Source organism: Ciona robusta, chromosome 1 (assembly GCF_009617815.1).
Source record: "Ciona robusta chromosome 1, ASM961781v2".
NCBI classification, from domain to species: domain Eukaryota; kingdom Metazoa; phylum Chordata; class Ascidiacea; order Phlebobranchia; family Cionidae; genus Ciona; species Ciona robusta.
This window is the reverse complement of record NC_143235.1, coordinates 4,707,929-4,722,414: the sequence shown is the minus strand read 5'-3', so window position 1 is coordinate 4,722,414 and position 14,486 is coordinate 4,707,929. Positions and strand designations below refer to the sequence as shown.

The window sequence follows — 14,486 nt, the reverse complement described above, 5'->3', positions numbered from 1 at the left end:
GCATAATGTCAACCATTGTAGTTACAAGGCAATTTAAAATGTATAATTCATGCATTCCATTACACAGTGATCTATTTGTATGCGCTCAAAGAAAAAACTAAATGTCAACATTGGGTTGCTGTTTGCATGAATATTCTGCTTGTTTCCTATAATGTATTCTAATCCACATGTGCACTAACATAACATTACATTTTTCGCATTACATGTACTTTAAAATACATTACATTTCTGCATAACCCGTATTTTAACATAAGATTAATTTTTTGCAATATTTGTATTTTTAAATAAATAACATTGCAATTTTGCATTGTTTGTATTTTAAAATACATTACATTTTTTGCATTTCATTTATTTTAAAATACATTACATTTTTTGCATTACATGTATTTTAAAATGCATTACATTACACTTCTGCATTTACAACAATACAGTTTATGTGAGACTCCATAAATACTTGCTTATCTGTTTTCTGAAATGTCCAATGTATTTTTAGCTCTTCCAAAACAAGGGTGACGCACGAGTGGCGTTGCAAGTGTTGGTGAAAAGTCCTTTACCACTGACCATTGAAAGAAAATGGACAGAGGACCAAGTTGTGAGTTGCAGTTCATGTAACAATACATAACCATAGCTGGTATCAGGAAATACTGTTTTTTGATTAAGTTACTTTGTCACATGGTGGAAATATTTAAAAAAATGTTAATATCAAATCTAAAATGGTAGAAACTTATTTAGAACATTTCATGTTAAATGTTGGAAGGTCCCCAGGAAAGCGTCATAATAACTTTATAATATTTTTTATTAGAATGGTTAATTTTTTATTAAAAGGAGTAATAAAACCAATATTTTTTGGTAATGAATGTGATTTCTATTTTCTTCAAGAAACGATTCCAGAAAGGTCTGAGGCAAAATGGAAAGAATTTTTATAAAATTCGTAAAGACCTTCTTCCAAATATGCAAACTGTAAGTTAAAAGTTATTAGCTTATTCATAATATAGTAGGTTGGGGGAAATGAAACACTTTTCATTGTATTTACACGTTCTATATGGTAATAAACATTAAACAAAGAAGATTTTAAGAATTATAAAACCATATTTACGGGACTCTCATAGTAAATTGTTTAAAACATGATCAGAATATTGGGATATATATTACATGCTAAAGGTGTCACATCTTCCCCCACCCTACTATATACTCGCATTTAAATAAACTATATCATACTTGATTTAAATACACTCAGTTGTATATGTGGGTCAACTGTCAATCAATAGTTTGCATTACACAGGCGGATCTGGTTGAGTTTTATTATCTTTGGAAAAAAGTTCAGGAAAACTTGATGATTCAACCTCAGAATAAGAGTCGACGTCAGGCAGCTTTAAGAAGAAATCCAAAGAACGCACCAGTTGTTGAAACAGGTGTGATTACGGATATGTAATGTTTGCAAGCTGTCAATAGTATGTTTGTATGACAGAATATAAAATTTAAGCGTGCTTTCCAAAAATATAATATTTTTAATTTGTATGCTTGCTTTTTATTCTTTATGGGTAAAGTCCTCGTCAAAGGCTTGGGATTTAGACCAGATTTTGCCCATTACCCCAACACCCGAATACCAAATTTCAATGATAAATTGATTGATTTACATATTGATAAAAATATAATATAAAAGAATTAGGACAGTTTGGTCGGAATACATACATACATTTTTTAATGGGGTAAGAGTCTTTTCTATGTTGGTAAGGTATTTTGGAATCCAGGGTTTAGACAAGATTTGGCTCATTACCCCAATGCCCAGACTGCTTTTTGTACGAAAAAAAGACATGATTAACATGCTATTCGCAATGCAGTCAATGTACTTCTGCAGCGTCTCGTATTCCTAAATAAATGATTGATGCTTTTTTTACCTTTGCATGGAAAGGCAGCGAAAGTGCCCGCTTTCGAGTTAACACATGTGCAACTATGTGGGGGATATGTGGCTGTATGACTGACTATTGGGCTACCCATTAGTGACCACTGGGTTGGAGCATAAAACCAAACCACCTAAAGAAATGAAGTTAAATAATATTGTATAGGAGGTGAAACTTCAAGTGAACTGGAATCTGAAACAGATGATGATGAAACACGGAAGAAAGTTTGTCATCATTGTCAAACTACAAGTAAGCTGTTAAAAATATTCCTTGTCTACAAATTATTCAATCTACAAAATACCTCTTATCAAATTACACAAAACATTATGACAGTACACCAAGTACAGCCATACCATTTGTTTGTTTTTTTTGATAACCTTTACATAAGGGTAAACTAGCAGATAAAAATAAAATACTGAAAAATGGTTTCTGGATCTAAGTATCTTTTATTCTGAAAATAAGTTCCCTGTTATCAAAATAATTTTAAATTAATTTCTGTAATACCATTTGTTTTATCATTTTGGTAAACTTTACAGTTTACAAAAGATTGAACTGGCTGATAAAAAAATACTGGAAAATGGTTTCTAGATTGTAGTATATTTTATTCTGATAAATCTCTGTTTGTCGGAATATTTTTTAATTAAGTTAAATACCATGTTTAATACAGACTTAATCCATAGTGTGTGTGTGATGCTTAATGCTTGGATTTCCTTTTAAGTTCTTTTAATACGAGATAATCCTTAATCCATATCATGATTAGTGCTTTATGTTAATGCTGATTACCAGATATTAAAGACTATATTATCTCAATTTTGTGGCCGGAACATTACTTATATGCAGTGGCACAGCCAGAAAAAAAATAAGGGGAGGGGTTTCAAAACAATTTTTTATTTTATTTTTTTTATTTTTTTGGGGGGTTTAAAATAGAGGGGTCGTGACCCCCTAACCCATCTGGCTGCGCCACTGCTTATATGTATGTAACATGGTGGTTATGCTAATTAAGATTACTGTGTTATTTAGTTTTTGATAGATAATGTTTAACATGTATTGTACACTTCAAGTTAACCATTAAATTACTCTATCTTAATCTAAATGAATTGGTTGTCAGTGTCATCAATGCATTTATTCCAATAATCTATCCTTTGTTTATGGTTATGATTTATGAAATGTGAAATTAATAAGGTTTTAGTTTTTTAAAACCCTTAATACTAGATTTTCTTAAACTGTGGTACAAATGTGCAATTAATCTATAAAGTTTGAAAACCAATTACTTAAATGTTAAATAATGATCCATTGCAGTTTGTTCCTTAACAAACTTAGTCTCAAACTGTGATAAAAGGTGCGACCAATCTGTAAAGTTTGAACACCCATTACTTAAATGTTAATATAATAACCTATTACCCCTTGTTTGTTACAAATTTTGCAATGTTACAAATTTTGAAATTTTGCAATGTTACAAATTTGAAATTTTGCAATGTTACAAATTTTGTTACAAATTTGAAATTTTGCAATGTTACAAATTTTACAATTACTTTTCAGCATCTGATGATTGGAGTGTGTATGGCAGCGAAGGTTTACGTTTATGTATGGAATGTTTGGTTTCTTTCAAGAAATATGGACACAATAAACGTGTGGATGTTAACTTTGATAACAGCTTATCTATTGAGGTGTGCTGCATATTTTATAAGATCTTTATTAAAATCAGCTGCATGGTTTGTTGCTCTTTAACGATAAATTTCCGACTAAGTAAAAAACACTACAAACAAACCTGTTATTGTGTGTTCTTACATTTTAATAATATATTGTTACTAAAATGCAATTCTCACTAATACTCCTTTACCAAAAACTTTACTTTTTGTTTATCTAGATTGTAAATTTCCACACAATTATATCAAAATTACAATTATAATATTGAATGCCTAATTTGAATACATAACTTATCTATGCTTATCCCCACATCTTAAAGAGCAAAAAATCAGAAATTCTATTCTATATTAGTGAGATCTTATGATAAGGCATGACAGGGATTAGGTCCTGCTATGTTTTATTACCTCATTCGGTTATACATTTCATATTATCAATTGTTAAAAATAACTACTAATTAAAACAAAAAGAAAAATAATATTAATTCGTTTTTCTACCCATATTGAAAAGAACTACTTTGGTATAAGATACTTATAGAACAGGGTTTAAAAATGTTAAACTTTTTTTTACTGACCTCAAAATTTTTATTTTTTTATTACTCTAAAACTTTTTTATTGGTATTATTTTTTTTAAAAACTTTTATTCTTAGGAGATGGAAGAGGACCCTGCTACTCCGATGTCTCCGATGTTCATGGAGTCAGTTGCTAAAGTTCCTCCTCCTTTCATGTTTAAACCAATCAAAGAAAAGCTGAGTGAGGACCACCAGCCAAGTATCAATACGGTCGGTCATTTTCTTTCTCACTGTTTGTTGATTAGATAAATTGTAATATGTCGCACCCACTACCGCAACAATTAAAGTTTGTCTAAAGCTTTTCATGCATATTAGATATTTAATAACGACTGTCGTTTTTCGCCCCTCGCAAGGATACACCGAGTTTCATTCTTTTTTTATTTATTCAATATCATCATAAAAATTGTTTTTTTGGGGGGAACTGATGTGTAATTTTACTTTAACACTTTCGGCGCCAATCTACGTATATATACGTTTAAGTAACAATGGTTCGCGGTGCCATCACAAGATATATACGTTTTACCATTTTTTCATTGTTACGACTGCCGCGTTGCATTTAAACTAATAGTAAACCACGTATATATACGTACGCTCGATCTAGGCTGCATTGAGACTAAATGCGAACGTCTGCTTTGAGATTACGTTATTTTTGACCAATTAGCTTGTGACTCTGCGATCAGCTGTTTCTGACGATTTCAAGTATATTTTACGCAATATTACTAGTTTACAATGTTTTCACTGCTGCCACTGCTGGAATAATTACGGATAATGGTTCAAACTTCAATGATTTAGTGTCTGATCATTACAGTTATGATGCTGTGAAGTTTTGTTTTGTCCAATTCTTATTCTTACGGCTCTGAAGAAAAGTGAAATTATGGATACATTGGTAGTGATGTTATACGTCCACACAAACGGGATAACATGGATATGTCACTGTTTCTTGGATTCCTATTGCTTACTGTTGTATAATTTGCAACTTTCAATTGCAACTCATGGCTTATTTAAAATTTAATAAAATCCAAAATTCGTGCGGCACCCAGTGTCCGATTGTTCAAATAAGTGCGGCGCCGAAAGTGTTAATCATAAAAAATGATGACTATGAAATTAAAAAGTTGTATTATAATTCAAGATGGTGATTTTAGTGGGCGTTCATAACCTCAGATGATTGAAGGCATTAAACTTTGTCGAAAATATTGGTTATTGAATACACATGTTTGTTCTTTTAATTAATTTTTTTATAAAAAGGTTTTTCTGTAAAGTTTTTTATAAAAGTTTTTTTATTGTAAAGTGTTTTCCAGTACATTGCAAGTTCATTTCCAAAACCAAAAATATAATTTAAGACAAAAGTATTCATTTTGTGTTTGTTATCTTCTCAGAAGTCATCAAAGAGGCAATGGAAGATGAATGGGGTGGATGCGGGGGATCAACATGAAGATGTGAAGAGAATTAAACCGGAGGTAGGGATCATGTTAAACCGAAACATATAAAAATAAAGATTGCTGTTTAATGGGCAATTGGTTATTATGATGTATTGGAACTAACCCCAAAAAATTATTTTATACACCTAAAATTAGATATTCATCTGAAAGTATTATAAAAGCCAAAATCATTATAAATAACACTGCATTTATGTTACAAAATAAAAAAACAGTTATCTTAATTGTCAACACTCGCAACTAAAGTCTTTTCTCGTGTCTAAAATCAAACCATAATATATTCATGAATTTAAAAAGCAAAAGTAATTTAAGTGGTAGGTCCGAAATGTAACTTAAGTCTAACTAATTGTTTACATTCAATGCAATATTTATAACTGAGCATTATCTTAAGACAAATCATAAGTGTCTAAAAATTCCTAATTAGCAACCCTTTTTGTTCTTCTATATTTTTTTTCTAAAATATTACTTTTTTGATTTAGATAAAAACTGAAGATGTAAAATCAACTCTGACATGGAACACAGGGTAAATATATTTTGATTGATTTTTTTTGTAAACTGAGTAAAGTACTAGTAAATAGTTTCTAATATTGTATTTGTTTATTTTATTTCAGAGATCCATCAGATAAAAATAAAACATCTGAATCTGAAAATCAATCTGCGTCCGATAATTTAAAGGAATCCACCGAAACAAACTTGGCAACAAACCAACCACAAGACTTAACCCAATCAACCAGACAACAACAACAACCAACACAGTTTCACACCCAACCACCAAATGAAAGCAAAGCCTTAGTTTTAAACCACCAGAATGATAAGGCTGGCCACACAGATCTGAAGAATGGTGACAAAACGAAGATCATACAGCTTCAGAATGATCAATCTTCGCTTAAAACACAAAAACTTCCAATGCAAAATCTACCTACATCTGCTAGTTCAACTACATCAGCATACACCAAGGTAATGTATAGGGGAAGTCTAGGAAATTTCATATACAGTAGGGTGGGAGAGGTTAGGACTCCTTTATATAAGCCACCCAAGGTTTGGATAATATTCAAATATCCTGATTGTGTTTTTTCTATTAACTATGTGGTTTGAGGGTTGTAAGGATACGGTTTTATAAATCTTTAAACGGTTCTTTTTACTATCAAAACGGACCAGAAAATAGAATGAAAAGGTGTCCCAACTTCCCCCACCCTACTCTCTATTTATCATTTAAATATTCTTAGGTGTTTTAGAGTTATTTTTACATGGGGTTAGTTAATATTTGTAATAACAAATATTTTACTCATAGTAGCGTATAGCTCTAAATCTAAGTTTAAAGTATTATAACTTGTAATAAATTTCGTGAATCTTACTCTGATCTGATGCTAATATCAATATGCTCGAACGATTCTTGTTTAGTGGAATATATAGTAAGGATCTGGTGCTACGAGAATGTAGAATAAAAATTCTATTTAAATAAGAGACCGACGATGATATTTATGCGAAATATATATCTCTTAAATAACAATTGACTGGACTTGACTTTTGTTTGTTACATTTTTTAGCCCCAGATTCTTTGGTGTAATATTGTTGTAATATTTTGTAACTTACATATTATTTTTATATGGCTTTTATCTTATTTTACGCAGATATTTTGTAATTTACGCAATAATTCTTTTTTTACAAAATACTTTGTAATTTCATTTTAATATGACTTTTACCTCTTTTTACGCAGATACAGCAATCATCAGAGCAAGACAAACCATCCGAAGTTCAATGTAAGATGGAAGTAAATTCGCCATACAAAGGCACACCAGTAAGCCAAGCACATTTTGGTACACCACCTGTGTTGGGGAGTCCTATGGACCACATACCCACACCAGATGGTCATCATTTCCATAGTGATGGTGCCATGGGCCAAGGTAGGAGATTCTGTTATTTTTGTGCGTTAATAAGTTTGTCACTAGTAAAAAAGAAGTGAAAATTATAAGTATGAAGTACTAAAGCAGAATTTTGTGTGTTAAAAAGTTTATCAATGTGTAAAAAAAGGTGAAAGTTATAAGTATAAACACCTAAAGCAGAATTTTGTGTGTTAATAATTTTATCAGTGTGTAAAAAAGGGGTGATTTTTATAAGTATGAAGTGCCGAAATTAAAATCAAGCTGTGTTATTGCAAAAGATTGTATCAACTCTGTGCATCAATAAGTGTGTCAAAAAAGTGGTGATTTTTTCAAGTATAAAATATTGAGGCAATTGAAATTGAAATTAAGCTTTGTTATTGCAAAAGTTTCTATCTGTGACTGTTTGTTAGCCCAGATGTTCCAAAACTTGGGATTGCATTTCAATAACATTTTAAACATTTTGCGGAAGTTGAATTAGTTTTTTTTTATAATATATATTAATTGTAGTGGCTGCTATTGGCAGTAGTTTTGCAGTCGGATATGTTTATTTAGGTTAGTGACTGTTAATTTAATAAAAAACTGTAACTTCATATACAAAACAACTATAAGAAGTCTAACATGCAAATTGGTAATAATTTTAGAGCTACCCTTAAATGCTTTATTTTTAGTAGCTGGGATTGACGATTGACAGTAGTTTTAGTAGCTGCAATTTTTTTCTGGGAGCTACCATTAAAATACTTTGTTTTTTTTCGTTAACAATATTATCATACGAATATCTTTTGTTTTACAGCTTTGCTACCAAGTGGTTCAAGAAATATATCGCCCACTCCTGCTGCTCGAACCCAATCACTTTATCATCAATCATCTCCGCTGCCAACTGCTGTTAACAATCAGTAAGTAAAGTCTTTGTTCAAATAATTGGTATTAGTAACATATAACCATGCCATGCAGCATGACCTCACACACATAGATAAGAATAGAACACATAAGATATTCTGTTTTTGTGGCTAAACATGGTTTTTTTTGTGTGGAAATTTAAATATATCATTCTAAAGTAACATGTTCATGGAACAAATTAAACATAGGACATCAATGGCAATCAAAACAATTACAAAAACAAAACAAATCAAGGGGGTAAAATCATGAAAAATATAGCCTAATTAACAAACATTATATAATAATAATGCTACATAACAAATAATTTCAAACCTTTATTTCAAGACCGAAACTGGTAAAATCGAAAAATGTATAGCTTAATTAGCAATAGCATTATATAATGTTGATGTAAACAAGTATTTCAAACTTTTTAAGACCGAAACCTTCATCTTTCAATCCCCCGCATCCTGAGATCAATCCTGATGAAGAGGAAGAAGAGGAGTATCTTCCACCTCAACATCATATAACTATACCAGCAGGAGAGGTGAGAAATTTACTTCAAATTATCAAATACTGTTAACATTTTTTTTATCGTGTTTGGCTTTTTTTGATTTTGTTGTGTGTCAGTTTACCCTGATGTTTCAATGTGGTTGGAAACAAATTATTTTTGGAGGAGTAAAAGCTTTGTAAATTGTTAAAAATTAACATAAACCTGTTAATGTTTACAACATTTTACATGTTTTAGTGATTTTTTTATTCACTGTGCTAGTTTAAGTACAATATAAGTTTTAATAGTCCATACATTTGTAGAGTTTACCACCAAGCTTCCGATATGATCATGGAAACCATCGACAATTGCCTTCTTCTCCTGAAACTATTCTCTTTGGTAAAAAGACAAAGTAAGATATTTCATGGACTATTTACATTGTTAGAACATATATGTAACGTTTTTATGCGTGACGGATGGGTTCTTAGTTGGAATTAACCATCGAAGGTGTCTTGAAACTAGTCACATTAAATCACCGTAGCTAAAATGTTATGCGCGTTTCTCGTAATTTCAACAACATAACTTAGGCAGCACTTGACTATATTTCCTTCTCTATTGATTCATTTATTCATTCTCTATATTGTCATCTCTTTTCGTCCCGTGACCACAACACGCTAATATAGGCAACATTTTTACGACGAAAGACACACAAAAATGAACAGCGTGATAACTGCAGCGTCTAGATACGCAGCAGCAGGGGTGTTTGGTCTGGCTCCAGACATTGCGGTTACCTTCCACGACTTCCGTGATATGCAATTATCCTTATGGATAAGCATATAAATCGGCTCAGAAACCAATGTGCACGAAATATAAGGACAACAACAACACCCAATGCAATGGCAGCATAAATTTGTGACAATATACAAAGACTAATTTTAATATTTAGCTCTGATTGTTACTAGACTTAATAAAAAATAAATTGCACCACTGTATGACGCCATTATTAAGCAGAATTTGGCGCTGTGGGTGTTTTACACAATTATAAAACTTTTGTAAGTAAATAAATAATAAATTAAACTTTATTTTCTTTCAGGTTTGCATTTTATCCTAACAGTGTGTGCTCACGTACTGATTACATCTGGATACCTCCGAAAGATGTAAAAATTTCACCCAAGCTAGTAAAACATCCGGAGCCTCACTCTTCAGGAGGATTCCAACATCCTCAGCAACAGAGGACTCCACAGCATCGCCCGTCACACGATAGAGATAGAGAGCACACAAGGCCCGCCAAGGTAAATCAATACATGAATAATGAATAAGCACAAAGTGTATGATAATAAACAAAACATCTGTCTCTTGGTTGGTTGGTGGAATACGTACACTTTAGTTTATTGGTATAAAACGTCATGTATTCTGCTGTGTTTGATAGTCATTTTTAATTCAGGTTGCATTAATTAAATTAATAAATTGTAAAATTTGTACTTAAATTCAATAAATTTTTATATAATTTTAGTTTTTTTTTTATATAATTTTTGGTTGCTCTTATTATATATATAATAGGTTACCATAAAAAGAAGAATAAAATCGACCAGGGTAATTAGGAATTAAAATACAGCCTGCTGTTCCTATGTTTGCTTGAGGCACACATCTAAATGGACTTTGCTCCAATCAATGGACCCAATGGACCACACATGTTCTTTTAATTTAAATTTCATTTTCTTTATTATTTGTAATTGACTTTTAAGTAAATATTAATATTACTTTACAAATAAAGGCGTAAATTTACTCATGTTTGAAATTATTTTAAATATTTTAATTTCAACAAAGTTAATAATATTCCGCAACCTTTGCATTTAAGCTTATTTTACATTTTAGTTTCATGAACCTAATTCTGCAAAGAGAGAAGACCCTCATGCGCACACCCCAAGACCGACAAGCAGTGTTCAATCTGTCCCTCGTTCATCTCCATGCACTTCTACACCTTATGAACCACACAGGTAAATAACTCAAACTTTCAAACCTTATATAGTAGGGTGGGTGGGGGAAGATGGGACACTTTTCAAATATATTTTTTCGTCCTATTTGATAGTAAAGAACATTTAAAAAATTATAAAACTGTATCCTCATGACTTCCATTCCCCATTGTTAACTGTTTAAAACATGATCAGGATATCTATATTTTATGTAAGGTGTCCCATCTACCCCCTAAGGTGTCCTATCTTTTCCCTCCCTGCTATATTTGTATCAAACTATTTAATACTTTAAATCCTTTATTTGTATTAAACTACACATTGCTTTAAAATCAACATTATATTAGTGAGCATTTCTACACTTTTCACACAAATTGTGACAAATCTTTTCCACTAACGTTCTTACAAAAATTTGTTACATATACTAACATTTCCAATCAATACAATAACACAGTCTTAAAATGTGTGTATAATTCATATGAAGACAAATAATGTCATCTATTCTCTAATTCATCTCAAGTTCTGTATCTATCCGTTTGTAACTTTCCCAGCAGGCCTGCACCATCACACAGCTCATACGCTGCACTTGGACCAGGCACCCCAGCTTTACGCACATTACGTCAATATGCTGGCACTTACGATGCACAAAGAGATGCAATGTCTGCTATGCCTCTCTATCCTTACTCTGGCCAGGTAAACATTTCCCTTTTCGATATTTATGTTTTTCTTGCTTAATTCAATAAATGCAACCAAATGCATTGTGAATTTCTATGTGCAACCAAATGCATTATGAATTTCTATGTGCAACCAAATGCATTATGATTTTCTATGTGCAACCAAATGCATTATGAATTTCTATGTGCAACCAAATGCATTTTTAAACTTCTATGGGCAACCAAATGCATTATGAATTTCTGTGTGCAACCAAATGCATTGTGAATTTCTATGTAAAACCAAATGCATTATGAATTTCTATGTGCAACCAAATGCATTATGAATTTCTATGTGCAACCAAATGCATTATAAATTTCCATGTGCAACCAAATGCATTATGAATTTCTATGTGCAACCAAATGCATTATGAATTTCTATGTAAAACCAAATGTATTATAAATTCCTATGTGCAATCAAATGCATTTTAAATTTCTATGTGCAACCAAATGCATTATAAATTTCCTATGTGCAACCAAATGCATTGTGAATTCCTATGTGCAACCAAATGTATTATAAATTCCTATGTGCAACCAAATGCATTATGAATTTCTATGTTACTGAACATTAAGATATTAAATGGGTAATGACACCATCTTTAGCCTGAATAAACATCCGTTAAAATTACACATTATTCGTTGAATTCATTTTATGCAAAGTTTTTACTTTTTGCATTAGCATGCTGGTAGAGAGTTAAGAGAGCGCGAATTACGGGAACGTGAGATGAGGGAAAGATTACCGAAGCCTGGTTTGGAAAACTTAAAGTTGCTTGAATCGCTTGATCATTTATCCACGAGTCATCATGGAGTGACGATTCCGCCCGGTCACCCTTCCGCTGTACAAAGTCTCAACCCTCAAGTGATTGAACAACTTCGACAAGCTTACCCACCAGGTTGGTTTGTTTTTCATTATTGTGCAAGACAAATAATGCAGAACAAAAAAATGATGCGAAAAATTATGTGTCTGACTGCAATGTGGTGTCACGGTAGCATGAAGGACCTAAATGAGCTTTCCGGTGCTGGGGTAATGGGGCAAATCTGGCCTAAATCCCAGGTCTTTGACACAGAGGAAAAAAAAACTTAAGAAGAATGAATCACCCACAAAAGAATAAAAAAATACAGATAAAGCAGCACATGTGTTCAACTACACAACAGAAAACTTTAACAAAATATTTATAATATAGTGCATGGAGATTGACTGGTATTAATAACAGCTACTTCTTCCCCATTGTTTACTTTCATTCCACATGTGATTAAAATATCTGATTGTTCAATTATTGAATTACAAGAGCAGTGTTTAGAATTTATATGATTATCTCTAAAAAATATGATTATCATTCTAAAATATCTAAATATTTATTCATTTAAACATAGGAAACAAAAGTAGGAATTTGTGTTATTTAAATATCTGACTAATAAATTATTGAACCCAGGAGCAGTGGTAGGAATGCCAGCAACATCTCCACAAATCCCAGGTTTTTCTCCAATAATTCACCCAGACTTCTCTGCCCACCAAGCTGCTAATGAAAGAATTTCTTCCGAAAGGTTTGGAGATTTGTATTTCAGTGCTGAATAAACGAAACAATTAAAACAATGACCAAATATCTGTTATATGGTTGTAATTAATTTTTATATGGGTATTTGGCAAATAAAGAAATAAAGGTAATAAATCAAGCAAAAACGGTTCAGTTGGGAGGGGGAAGATGGAACACCTTTTTATTCTATTTTCTATTCCCATTTAGCAGTAAATAAATAACATTCAAAGCTTTACAAAACCGTATTCTCACGACTCCCATAGACTGTGTTAATTGTCTAAAACAAGATCGGGATATTTGGATATTATTTGCTAAAGGTGTCCCGTCTTCCCCCACTACACTATACATATATTGCACCCCAAAAAGTACAATTTATAAACCCACTTATTTGTAACAACCCACCAGGCTTGCAGCAATTGAGCAATATCGAATGGAGTTACTTCACAGTCATCAGCATTCACACATACATTCCCATCTACATTTGCATCAGCCAAATGCTGGTGCTGGACCGATGCCCTTGAACATGGTTCACCCACCGGGTGGGGTCAACGAGGCCATGCTCCATCCTTATGCAGTGATGGCATTACAAGCACAATCCCAACAAGCGCTCGCATCTGGTTTAGATCCATTACACGCTGGTAAGTTTGTTCTAGATTCCTATTCAAACAAACGCAACACATACCATATGTGATTAGTCTTTGTACACGGACTTTGCCCCTACATCTTGTGTTGTAATATACTACAAAATGCTTTGTTATGTTTGCTCTTGTGACGTTTTAATTAAATTCTTTATAAAAACAATATTTGTTCGATAATCAATGTCATACTGTGAGATATAATATAATTTAGTAGTAAATTTTAAAATGTGATTTTGTAATTATTTTTTAGCATCAGTTACAAACCAAATGCTAAGCTTACAAGGTTTTCGTGGGCCAACTCCAATCATGCCAAATCCAGCCATGCCTGTCCCACAACCAACTATGCCTGGCCGACCTATTGACCCTCTACAGCAATATCTATCAGCAACACATCACTTACAAGCAGTGGCTCATGAGCAGCAGCTGATGGAGCACAGGGCAGCATTACAGGAGGAATACATACGTGCCATGGCAATGGGCCATAAACCATAAACTGTGTTTTACTGCAATACCAAAACAATGCAGATTCAACATTTATTTGATCGCAAAAGACAACACATTCACTTTATATTTTAATAAGTACATGTAATTATCTAATAGTAACTATTTTATCTTGTGTTGCGGTAAGTCAGCTCTGTGGCTGAACTTTGGACTAATTAATTTGATCAAGTTTAAGGTTAGCAAAGCCATTGTGGTGTGGAAAGTTATGTTGGTTGCACTTGACTGTTAATTATTGGTTTCTTAATTAGTATGGTACACATGAGCTTGCAGTCCATTCAACTCTTTGAAAGTAGTTCATATGTATAAATAAATATAAAACAATTTATGTATTATA

At 32.2% G+C, this 14,486-nt stretch overlaps 1 protein-coding gene across 2 annotated transcripts in view; it reads left to right on the top strand.

Moving 5' to 3' along the window:
• LOC149741681 (uncharacterized) overlaps positions 1 to 14,486 on the top strand; it is a 21,258-nt gene extending 6,772 nt beyond the window's left edge. Inside the window, exons 10-29 of one of the 2 annotated variants that reach the window (XM_089892505.1) lie at positions 494 to 592; positions 880 to 960; positions 1,283 to 1,412; positions 2,067 to 2,150; positions 3,441 to 3,568; positions 4,195 to 4,326; positions 5,493 to 5,573; positions 6,032 to 6,075; positions 6,164 to 6,509; positions 7,270 to 7,456; positions 8,226 to 8,328; positions 8,747 to 8,855; positions 9,122 to 9,210; positions 9,892 to 10,090; positions 10,674 to 10,795; positions 11,323 to 11,461; positions 12,158 to 12,371; positions 12,912 to 13,023; positions 13,419 to 13,651; positions 13,902 to 14,486. In XM_089892505.1, the coding sequence (XP_089748631.1) occupies positions 494 to 592; positions 880 to 960; positions 1,283 to 1,412; positions 2,067 to 2,150; positions 3,441 to 3,568; positions 4,195 to 4,326; positions 5,493 to 5,573; positions 6,032 to 6,075; positions 6,164 to 6,509; positions 7,270 to 7,456; positions 8,226 to 8,328; positions 8,747 to 8,855; positions 9,122 to 9,210; positions 9,892 to 10,090; positions 10,674 to 10,795; positions 11,323 to 11,461; positions 12,158 to 12,371; positions 12,912 to 13,023; positions 13,419 to 13,651; positions 13,902 to 14,143 (2,874 nt within the window). In that variant the 3' untranslated portion in view covers positions 14,144 to 14,486. Of the gene's footprint in view, positions 1 to 493; positions 593 to 879; positions 961 to 1,282; positions 1,413 to 2,066; positions 2,151 to 3,440; positions 3,569 to 4,194; positions 4,327 to 5,492; positions 5,574 to 6,031; positions 6,076 to 6,163; positions 6,510 to 7,269; positions 7,457 to 8,225; positions 8,329 to 8,746; positions 8,856 to 9,121; positions 9,211 to 9,891; positions 10,091 to 10,673; positions 10,796 to 11,319; positions 11,462 to 12,157; positions 12,372 to 12,911; positions 13,024 to 13,418; positions 13,652 to 13,901 lie in introns of both variants that reach the window. The other variant, XM_089892497.1, reaches the window with a different exon arrangement.